Source organism: Sinohyriopsis cumingii, chromosome 16 (assembly GCF_028554795.1).
Source record: "Sinohyriopsis cumingii isolate HCF-2022 chromosome 16, ASM2855479v2, whole genome shotgun sequence".
NCBI lineage: Eukaryota > Metazoa > Mollusca > Bivalvia > Unionida > Unionidae > Sinohyriopsis > Sinohyriopsis cumingii.
Window position 1 is genome coordinate 62,115,733 of NC_142976.1, and position 12,607 is coordinate 62,128,339.

The window sequence follows — 12,607 nt, forward strand, 5'->3', positions numbered from 1 at the left end:
ACATCATACCTGTTAAACATTCTGTCTGGCTGATCAAACTTGCCATTCTGTAGACACAACACATATTCAGGAGCTGAAACAAATTTAAATTGCCATTTTACATCATCAGATACTTAGGTACATTTCAGATTTTCTTAATAAAACTATTGTCATGTTACCCTGTAAATATTTTGGAATTTCAGATAATTATTAAATTCACTAACTTCATGCATGTAGCACACATCTGCAAGAAATGATCTGAATAATACTCTGCACATGAAAAATGTTTTTTAATCTCTGAAATTAAAATTGGAGATAAATTACAAGATTATATGGAAGCTGAAATCATAATGTCAGAACTATATTAAATTATTTACTTAACCATCTCCATCAACAAAACAGATGGAACAAATATCTAAAGTGTGTGTATGTGTGTTTGTGTGTGTGCATGCGTGTGATTTGGATTTTTAATGTAGCCTTAAAAAAAATTCAGTCATACCACTATAACGTCTGCAGTGTGGCAGTTTATAGTCATGCCTAGCACTGGGGCATCATGCTACAGACATGTAGAATGATGTTCCACCCAATCTCATTATTCTGACACCAGGCCGACCAGTCCTAACACTAACCTCTTAAAGCTGTGTGCCAAGTATGGCAGCTGCTAGTACCATTTTTAAAAGTCTTTGGTATGACTCGACCGGGGATCGAACCCATGACCTCACGTATCCGAGGCAGAAGATCTAACCACTAGGCCACTGGATCAGTCTTTAAGATTATGAATCAGTTGTTCAAACATTAAGATTACAAAATTAATTACAAAGTGTTACATCCAGGTTTGTTTCAAGCAGCCTAGCTCTGCCTGTGAGTTGTTCAAGTGCCTGATAATCTTTCAAAACTTGGGCCATCTAGTGACAATTCTATGATAAAGTATTTCCTTCTACTTCAAATCAAATTGAAGTCACTGAAATATCACTAATATCCCATTCATGATCAACACGCCCAAGAATTTTTGAATAACTGGTCAAAGTTGCATTCGATACACTTCAAACTGCTGTTCCCTCTTTGAATGAGCCTACCTTGATGCCAAAAAGTTGACACTTTACACAGTACTTTACTGCCTCAAGCCTGATCATTTGGCACAAAATGTAACCAAGATTACAAGTCTGAAATACTATGGAGAGTTCGAAAGAATACTGATTATTGAAACAAGGTACACTAAGTTAAGACTAATGGGAAATGCTAGTTTCTGCTCAGGACTTTAGACCACTCAACAATATTGATTAAATTAATGAAAAATGAATAAGAATTAATTGTTGCACCAACTGCAAGTATTTTCTGTCACAAACAATAAATAAATCCCAAACATATACTAAGTATGCAAAAAGACACTCTGACACAACACGGAACATATGCACTGCAGAATGCAGCATCTTTCTGGTGAGCAGCCTTCAATAATGCAGACACCTGCTTGCAATCAGCCTTAAATAAAACAGACACCTGCCTGCCTTTACTAGAGGATGCTTTTTTGTTGTTGTTGTTGTTGTGGGGTTTAACACCATTTTTCAGTATATTATTGGCTATACATGGTGGCCAGTATTAATGGTAGAGGAAGAACCCGGGAAAACCCCGGAAAGAACCACCGACCCTCAAGAAGCTACTGGCAAGCTTTCTCACATACCCACATTGGCTGAATCCTAGACTCGAACCGCCGCAGACAGAGGTGAGATGGCAGTGATCCGTAACGAAGAGCGCTTTAGACCACTCGGCCACTTGGGGCCCCCACTAGAGGATGCAAACACCTGCCTGTGAAAAGCTTTAGATGATGCAGACAGACACCTGTAAGTGAACAGTCTTAGATGCAGACACTTGCATCTGAACAACCTTTGAAAAATTTTGTGACATCTAGAATCTCACCTGAAAACAGCTAAGATCACAAAATCATGATACGCTGAAACGCATTTGTGAGCAATGTTAGATGATGCAGGCAAGACACCTAGAATATCACTTGTGGACAGCCTTATTAAGCAGGCAAGACACCTAGAATCTCACTCGACTGCCTTACTGAAGCAGACAAGACATCTAGAATCTCACCCAACAGCCTTATTGAAGCAGACAAGACACCTAGAATCTCACTTGTGGACAGCCTTATTGAAGCAGACAAGACACCTAGAATTTCACTTGTGGACAGCCTTATTGAAGCAGACAAGACACATAGAATCTCACTCGACAGCCTTACTGAAGCAGACAAGACACCTAGAATCCCGACCACTCCGGTGGCTTAGTTTTTACAGCATCCACTTCGGATGCGGGAGGTCATGGGTTCAATCCCTGGCCAAGTCATATCAAAGATTTACAAAAATGTTACTAACAGCTGCCTCACTAGGCGCTCAGCATTAAGAGGTTAGTGTTAGGACTAGTTGGCCTGGTGTCAGGATAATGTGACTGGGTGGGTCATCATGATGCATGTCTGTGACATGATACCCCAGTGCTAGGCATCACTTTAAACTGCCACACTGCAGACACTGTAGCGATATGACTGAAAAATTCTTAAAGCTACATTAAAACTCCAAATCACACAGACAAACACACACTAGAATCTCACATGACAGCTTTACTGAAGCAGACAAGACACCTAGAATCTCACTCGACAGCCTTACTGAAGCAGACAAGACACCTAGAATCTCACTTACGGACAGCCTTATTGAAGTAGACAAGACACCTAGAATCTCACTTGTGGACAGCCTTATGGAAGCAGAAAAGACACCTAAAATCTCACTTGTGGACAGCCTTACTGAAGCAAACAAAACACCTAGAATCTCACTCGACAGCCTTATTGAAGAAGACAAGACACCTGGAATCTCACTTGTGGACAGCCTTATTGAAGCAGACAAGACACCTAGAATCTCACTTGTGGACAGCCTTATTGAAGCAGACAAGACACCTGGAATCCTGGCATTTCATGATATGAACTTCAGACACATTGTAATAAATTACCAAAGTTTTAGCTAATTATAGCAACTGTTGTAGAAGACATAAAACTTAAAAAAAGCTTGAAAAGAATACCCTAACATTGCTGATGCCACCATCAGAATAACAAAATCATTCATAAGATAAAGTTCTAAGTGTAAAGTAAGATTCTTATTTTTTTAAATTTTGTAACAACAGTGGTCCCTAGCTTTTTAAACCACCCTAGGAGCCACTGCACTTAAAACAAACTTAATTCTTTTGAGCTTTTCAAGTTTGTGCAAATAAAATGTTTAATACAGAAACTAGATTTGTATCTGCAAACTAGATCTTAATCCAACAAATTTTTAAAAAAGTATCCAAACCATGACAAATTGCTATAACAACATGAAAAGCGATTCAGGTTATCTACATATGCACAGAAACGATTATTCCCAAAAGTAATTTCTTTCCTTGAGTGGATTTTGCCAAATCATTTTAACATACTTATTTTCCTTTTAATGAGTCCAAGTCCTAAATTTGAAACTTGCTTTAAACAGGTCAGCCCCATAAGAATCCAAACGTGTCCATTAAATTTCAGTTGTCTACCTCAAGCGTTCTTTGCACAGTCATACTAAAAGTTGTGAAAAAACTTTTCTAATCAATTGAAAATCTATTCTTCATGTGAAATAAATATAGCTACTAAGATCTCACATGTCTCCATAAGTGGTTTCACTCAACAATGATTAAAGTTTTTCTTTTTTTTAAAACTGGAAAAAAAAAATGGTGAGGAAAAATGAAAAAATAGCTGTAATAGCCTAACGATTTAATCAGGTCATCCAGCTGTGACCCTGATAAGTGTGTAAAATGTCACTGATCTAACTAAACTATCATGCTAAAACAGATTCAGAACTGACACACAGAAGATCTGTTGATATATGGACATATTGCTGACACCTACAAAACAAAAAGTCACCTTATCTGACCACAGAGGGGACATAATAAAGTTTACCTTTCCTGGCAAGGTAAAAAAGAACAAATCCAGGTGTGGAGTAATGAGACCCATACAGAAACTTGGGCTCAGGCATCTCCTCACATCTCTCCTGAAATAGTAATAACAATAATAATAATAATAATAATAGTAATAATACTAGTAGAAGTAGTAGTAATAATTATAACAATCTTTCTATCTGATGCCTTTCTTTACAAACTACACAGCTACAATTGTTCAATGTTACTGGTATCATTTTAGATGAAGTATATGGATGACGATGATGACAGTAACAATAATATTAATGATAACAATGATGATGATGCAGTTGTAGACTGACAAAATCTGCTAAAGATATTTGAACATGTGGTCCTGGGAAATGTTGGAGCATTTATCTATGGAAGAAGTGAAAAACCTGCCACAAGACACACAAGACTGAATTTGCCAACTTATTACTCAATAACTAAGGTTTCACGAATATGTTTACGGTAATTTGAACAGGTTAATAGCTCAAATATGTACTGTACATATTCACATACATGTCAACTCCAATTGCTATCACATAATGCACCTGCAGATCTGGATCTATGCCGTATGTTAGGACTAATCAGGAGAACAAACAAACACAGACCCTGATCTGCCTGTGCATTATTATACAATGGCAGATCTGGGTCAATTTTTTTTGCAGTTGGACAGTGACATATATTAGCATATATGGTTCAAATTCAACAAGTCAGCATTAAGCATCACATTCTGTGTACGTTCGTAAAGTTATTTTCCCAACTACAGCTGTCTCCTAGTTACACATCTGATTTAGTCAGATTTAGTCAGATGACACATCCATATATTTACACAACAGAAGCACATACCTTCATTCTTTCTAACCTCTCTTCATTGAGGGCTCCAATTGGCTTACTAAGATCACGGAATGTGTCTGGGTTGTTTAAATCTGCAAAATTCAATTGTAAATTATTTGAAATACCAAAATCTGCAATGTGAAATCATTTTTCTTCACCAACTATGCGTTTCAAATATCACACACACACACACACACACACACACACACATATATATATATATATATAATGATGTGAACTGTAAATATTTTACCATTACTGGTTGACCCTAACCAACATTTTGTTTTACTTTAGCTCTTCTGATGTAAAACAAAACCAAACCAAAAATGATAACATGAAGTATTATATGAACGAGTACAATTTATTTGACTGATTTTATAATTTATCAATTTGACATTTTATGGAAAATCATTATTTTCACCCTTTCTATTATTAATGTTACCTGGGCAACAGAATGATTATAAATGATAACCAATAGGAGGAAATATCTACATTTTAAGGGATGAATATTTTATGTCATACATTACTAATAAGGAAAAATATCAAATTCTGTAAATAAAATTATTAAAACCCAAAACTGAATTTAAATATTAACTAAATAACATGTGCTAATGATACATGAATACTATAAATACTTGCAAGCAAGAGTTTAAAAAAGACCAAACACCATTAAAAATAATTTGATTTAAAAGTTTACTTTTAACATACAGAGATCAAAGTGGTAATTAGTGCTGATGAGGAAGTGATGGCAGTGACGTGCATGCACAATTAGTTAAAACTAAAGACAGTTTTGGCAATTGGCATTCTAGGGAGCAGGGATTGTTATCTTTTTTCTTCAAAATTAATGGAGCTGATGGTGTGTGTGTGTGTGTGATTTGGATTTTTAACATAGCTTTAACAATTTTTTAGTCATATCGCTACGATGTCTGCAGTGTGGCAGTTTAAAGTGATGTCTAGTACTACTGGGGCATCATGCCGCAGACATGATGTCCCACCCAGTCACATTATCCTGACACCAGGCTGACCAGTCCTAACACTAACCTCTTAATGCTCAGTGCCAAGTGAGGTAGCTGTTAGTACCATTTTTATAAGTCTTTAGTATGACTTGGCTGAGTATCGAACCCATGACCTCCTGCATCCGAGACAGACGCTCTAACCACTAGGCCACTGGAGCGGTTAAGCTGATGGTAACTGGTTATTTGAAAATTTCATTACATAAATGAGCTTTAATGTGCACGGATCAGTATGTCTGTAACAATGAAGCGACAAGTGATGGCAGTGTCATGTGGATGCTGATCCTAATGAAAATATAGAGTCTGCCCATATGATGATATTGGATGTGTGCATAATATTAAACAATTTTATTGCATTGCTAGAAATGGACCAAAATAAACCCAACAAAATGGGTTTTCTTTAATTAGAATTTGTTATGGAATAAAAATACTAACGAAAATGAAAAGCTTTGTCAACTTTTCATTAAGGATCTGTTATGCTTGCTCTCCAATTTCTATGCAAGTAAATTTAATAACATTGTAACCTTCTATATATTTTATGGATTTTAATTATTTTTCACCTTCTTAAATGGCACAAAATTCCGCACATTTCATATACTTAAATTTAGGTGTGCATGTGATTTGGATTTTTAACATAGCATTAACAATTTTTCAGTCATATCACTACAATGTCTGCAGTGTGGCAGTTTACAGTGATGTCTAGCACTGGGGCATCATGCCGCAGACATGTAGCATGATGTCCCACCCAGTCACATTATCCTGACACCAGGCCAACCAATGCCAACACTAACTATTAATGCTGAGCACCAAGCAAGGCAGCTGTTAGTACCATTTTTAGAAGTCTTTGATATGACTCAGCTGGGGTTTGAATGCGCAACCTCCTGCATCCGAGGCAGATGCTCTAACCATTAGGCCACCGGAGTGGTCCTTACATTTAGGAGGTAAAATAAATACTGCAGATAGAAAAGCTGCACTGAAAGTTAGTTATTTAAAAAAAATGTCTTGCATGTTATTTTTAGTGTACTTCACTTTATTATGTTCAAATGAACCTTTTACACCTGAAAATTCAGTGAAAAAAGATAGGATTTTAAAGAAAATTATGCTTTTTAAAATGGTATATAACTTTGACAAATTGTTTAAAAAACTTGTCCTGTAGTGTCATATTGATCAACATCACTGCATTCTCATATGCTGATTTATCATTGTCAAGTTCCACACTACTGCCATCTGATTGGACCTCAGAATGAAAGGTGTTAATGGCATACAATGCTGTCAGATATAACTGATGAACAAGCTAAAACCATCTTATCATACACTGACCTGTGAATTTCGACTGAAAAAGACTATTTTTTCTTTAAATAAACTACACGTAAATGTTCCATTGGATAAGTATCATTTTATCAGTGAACTTAACATCAAATGATTCTTTTGACCGTTCCAGTGGCCTAGTGGTCAGAGCATCTTCTTCGGATGCAGGAGGTCGCAGGTTCAAACCCTGGCCGAGTCATATCAAAGACTTACAAAAATGGTACTAACAGCTGCTTTGCCTGGCACTCATCATTAAGAGGTTAGAGTTAGGACTTGTCGGACTGGTATCAGGATAATGTGATTGGGTGGGACATCATGTTAAATGTTTGCAGCATGATGCCCTGGTGCTAGACATCACTATAAACTGCAACAATGCAGACATCGTAGCGATATGACTGAAAAATTGTTAACGGTATGTTAAAAATCCAAATCACACACACACACTTTGCATTCTGAGCACCATAATGTCTGTCATAGTCCACATGATTGGAAGAAACTATTTCATCTGAACTCAACATGGAAAAACAATAAAGTTAAACCACTGTACAGTCTATTCCTCTTGCTTATCAATTTGTTCCAAGGGTGAAATAAGCATGATAGAAACACCCTCTCTTTCCACTCTGAATTTAACTTTACAATGTCATTCAAAATTACCTAATGTGGTACTGGTGTAGTCTTGTATGACCCATGGCATCACAGGGTACTGGGTGAGATCATTAAAGCTTCTATCTGCTAGGCTGAAATAGAATAGATTTACTGCAGAGTGAGAAACTAAGATGAAAATTTGTTTTACACATGTCTAGCAATTACAGAATATAAGCAGACAGGTCCACATAAAACTAGATAGTTATATAAATCAAACTAAATAGGTCCATATAAAAACAGAAAACCAATCATTCTGACTCAAATAAATAATTCCTTTAGTACATTATATACTTGCTTGATAATCCAGTCCAGTTGCAAACTGTACAGACCCAGAACTGCTGTTGCATAATGTTGGTTTTTCATGGTTCTTTCAAGGTAGTATTTATGTCATGACAAGGAAATAACTAAATGGGAATATCAAGTTAACAGCAATATATAATATTTTGTATTAAGTTGAATTTGTCACTGTCATGGACATTAATCAAGGGTTAAACAATATTTAGAAGACAAAAGGAATATTTTCTGTTGATGAGGCATGTCGAAAATATCTGTCTTGCCAAAATTCTTGTGTGTGTGTGTGTATGTGTGTGTGTGTAAGGTTTTCAGGCACCTTGTCACCAACCCTGACAATCCCTGACACTGTCATCTTACTTGTGTTTCAAACCAAATGGGAGTTATTGTAAACAATGAGCCTACTCACTGTCCTTTTCTGAATCCTAGAAAAGTCCATTTCCAGTAATGGGGCAAGATCCTATGCATAAAAGGCAAAACCTTTGTTTCCTGCATCAAATATATGCAATGTCTAATTTAAATATTTCTCACAACAAATTTACAAATATAAAAATTACAAGCCTTGTAACTTCAATGGGACATAACTCCCAAAGTTACATAAATCTATGGAATTATTCTGAGTTTATCAAATACAAATAACTATATTATTTCTTTTGTTTGAAAAATTACATCTATCGATGAAAATAAAGCCAATGCGTCGATAACAAAACTTCTTTTGGTTTGAAATGCATACAATATGACAGTAGAAGGCACCCTTAAGCACAAAAAATTAAAAATTAAAAATTAATAAATGAAACACCTAAGTTTTGCACATTTTTTAATACCCTTGCAGCTTTTCACCTTCAAAATCAGTAGGGGGATAAAAACTGCCATAGAGACTGACAAATACTTTAGTTTCATGTGAGATACGGGCTAGAGTTAGCACACCCTCTATGCATGGGTTGGGTTTTGAAACAATTGTTCATTTCCACAAATCCAGTCAAAGCTGAGTAACCCACATCATTATGAAACCACTGGAAAGAGATCCTGTTGTTCTGCCGATACCTCCCTGAGGTAAGAGAATAGCTCCACTGATGAAAAGGCACAAAGTGGACTGTGTTATGATTATGGTCTTAAGCAGAAAAGCACGGAAACCAACAAGTTTTGTAAAATTCAGCAATTATTTCCCAAGAATACAAAGTGTATGAGTGTGTGTGATTAGGATTTTTAATGTAGCTTTAACAATTTTTCAGTCATATCACTACAATGTTTGCAGTGTGGCAGTTTATAGTGATGTCCGGCACCGGGGCATCATACTGCAGACATGTAACATGATGTCCCACCCAGTCATATTATCTTGACACCAGGCCAACCAGTCCTAACACTAACCTCTTAATGCTGAGCGCAAAGCAAGGCAGCTGTTAGTACCATTTCTGTAAGACTTTGGTATGACTCAGCTGGGGATCAAACCCACAACCTCCCGCTTCTAAGATGGATGTTCTAACCACTAGGCCACTGGAGCGGTCAAGAATACAAAGTGAAAATTTAACAAAAACTTATGGTATTGTGAATTAACTCCGGTATAGTCCAAATAGGTCTAAGTCCAAAAATACAGTATTCTGAATGAATTCCAGCGGTGTTCCAAACTGGTGTTCCAAATGAATTCAAATCTTAACAGTGCTGACGTACCAATAGCATGGAAGTGTTGGTGTGCTAACAGTCTTTAAGTATCATAATGATATAATCCAAAACATCCTTCAACGAATTCACAATAATCCCAAAATAGTGATTTAGAATATATTATTGAGTACTTTGTAATTCCAGTGAATAATTTAAATAAATAAATCAAATATTAATTGAGCCACAACTTAAATTGATTCCACTCAGACTGATGTTAAGGCCCCAAAAAATGATATGTGTGGTTCAGGTTACCCGACCGACTCTAGTGTTTAGCCACCGACCCTAATGATTTTTTTTGCTTAAAAAAAAAACGCACAAAAAATTGTCCGAGTCACCAGCCCCATCTGTGACAAATACTATTTGTACCGATTTAGACCATAACAAAGTAGCAATCAGAATACTCGGTTTTATTGGCTCAATTGCCTGTAAAACGGATGTGCACAGCAGTGAACAATAAACAGCATGGCATGCGCAAGAAGCGTCTCTTCCACTCTACTCGCTGTGAACTTTAATAACTGCTGCCACAGCAATGGTCGCAATTATTTATGGTCTGTAAATCATGACTGGACATTCATGGACGTGTTTCAGTCAAAACACCCAGTCATCCGCCTGAAAGAAGACTGAATGCTCTGTTTGGTTTTGCCAACAGCTGCAGACAAGGACAGATACAAGGTTAGAAATGTATCTAGTATAAATCAAGTCTGACACATGTAGATGGTATTAAGCAAACTAAATTCACCACGCTGATTTTATATTTAAAAAAACATCATTCATTCCATGCAGGAAACTGAAATGAAACTGCCCATTTAAAATATTATCAGATGTAGGTAAATGTCATTCCCAGAATTCTGATTTAATTTTAAATATAAATAATTTACAGATGGTTTCTTCCATTGAAGAGCTCAAGCATTTAATAATTCTTTCCTGTTAAATGTGTACATTAAAACAAATAGCCAGCAAATTAAAACATAAAAAACATAATGGTGTTTGTGTGTGTGATTTAAATTTAGATTTTTAATGTAGCTTTAACAATTTTCCAGTCATGTCACTATGATGTCTGCAGTGTGGCAGTTGAAAGTATAGCACTGGGGCATCATGCCGCAGACATGTAGCATGATGTCCCACCCAGTCACATTATCCTGACAACAGGCTGACCAGTCCTAACACTAACCTCTTAATACTAAACGCCTAGTGAGGCAGCTGTTAGTACCATTTTTAGAAGTCTTTGGTATGATTTGGCCAGGGTTCAAACCCACAACCTCCTGCATCCAGTGGGGATGCTCTAACCACTAGGCCACCAGAGCGGTGTTGTTTTTGAGTTGTCACCATAAACTCCAGAGGTCCAAATCCAATTGAGCCTGTTTGTGAGAAAATTACCATTTGTTTGCAGAAGGTTCTTGGTTCTACCACTTGAAAATGGACTGAAGAGCACCTGGGGTCTTCTTCCATCAACAAAACTTGCTGCCAAGGGTACATACATACATAAAGATGCTTCTTAAGGCAGAATGTTCACTCAAGATGAACCATAATTATAATACACATACCTGTAATCGTGAAGAAAAAAAAGCCTCCTGACCTATCCTACTTTGTTTTTAGTTATGTAAACCTGAACTACACATATAATTTTTTTTGGCCTAAAGAGATGGAATGAGTAATTTTGAAGTAAACTACATTGATATAAAAAGCTAAGACACAATAACAGAACCAGGATGTGGGTCATTTTCCCCATCAAATTTGTAAACAATTTGCATTTAGAACATTCTTAATTTCTAAAACAAAACTAGACCTTGAACACAATATCTGTAAACAGGTTTACCTCTGTGTAATAATGTCTTACAATATAATCTAAACTCATACACAAATATTAGATGTGAGAAAGCTTGCCAGTAGTTTCTCGTGGGTCGGTTGTTCTTCCTGGGGTTTTCCCGGGTTCTTCCTCCACCATTAATGTTGGCCGCCATGCACAGCCTATCGTGTGCTGAAAAATGGCGTTAAACCCCACAACAACAACAAATATTAGCTCTGTAATATGTTATTTACCAATTAACAACTCCTACCCTCACATATGGACAAAGGTCAATTACACAATACAAATTAAATATACATAGCATATAATCATGGACAAAAGCCAACAAACAATACAAATTAAAAGTACATAACTGTATTTGCAAGACCTTGATGCAAGTGTGCTGACCAGGATGAGAAAAAGTAGTCACTGACCAATGATGTGATTTGGAGCCATTCGCTCTATCCAAAGGGAGATGACTCTCATCAGACTTCAATCCCAACAAGCACATGAACTTTTAGCACTTGTTGCTAAAACAAGCCAAAAGAGACGGCAAACATTTTTAGCTTGGGAGGGCTGGGTTTATGATGGTAATGGATGTACTCCTAATGAATTATGATCATTTGCTAAAAATGTTTACACATGTATTTCATGTATTTACTGCCTGACATTTGTATCCTTATTTAGTTTGAGAAATAATTTCTCTCAAAGGCTAGCATGTCAAAGAAGCTACTATTTCCAACAGAATATATATGTAACCTAAATTACTGCAAGAACTTTGTCCGTTTCTACACAATTAAAATCAGCTACTGATCTTTCCAGCCGTATTAAAATGCATGCAAGCATTCTTCCAAGACAAACAAAATTGGATTAAATGTTGACAGATACACAGTTAATCCTAACATAATTTATGAAATAATCTCAATTATCAGATGCATTTCAAACAGCATATTTTCTTCCACAACAACATAATAACCATAGTCTCTTTATTTGAAATTATATGTGATGATTCTGTATGAGAGGGGGGCCCTGAGTGGCTGAAAGTGCTATCTGTTACGGATCAATGCCATCTCTCCTGTCTGCATGGGTTCAAGTCTAGGATTCGGCTAACGTGGGTATGTGAGAAAGCTTGCCA

At 36.4% G+C, this 12,607-nt stretch overlaps 1 protein-coding gene across 2 annotated transcripts in view; it reads right to left on the reverse strand.

Annotated features, from left to right (window-relative positions):
- The window catches only part of LOC149780552 (protein FAN-like), a 104,284-nt gene that overhangs the window by 60,244 nt on the left and 31,433 nt on the right, over nucleotides 1-12,607 (reverse strand). For both annotated transcript variants that reach the window (XM_089937585.1, XM_089937584.1), the window contains exons 11-14: nucleotides 7,746-7,828; nucleotides 4,783-4,862; nucleotides 3,935-4,025; nucleotides 10-73 (exon numbers count right to left, since the gene is read on the reverse strand). In XM_089937585.1, the coding sequence (XP_089793711.1) occupies nucleotides 10-73; nucleotides 3,935-4,025; nucleotides 4,783-4,862; nucleotides 7,746-7,828 (318 nt within the window). The remainder of the gene's footprint in view (nucleotides 1-9; nucleotides 74-3,934; nucleotides 4,026-4,782; nucleotides 4,863-7,745; nucleotides 7,829-12,607) is intronic.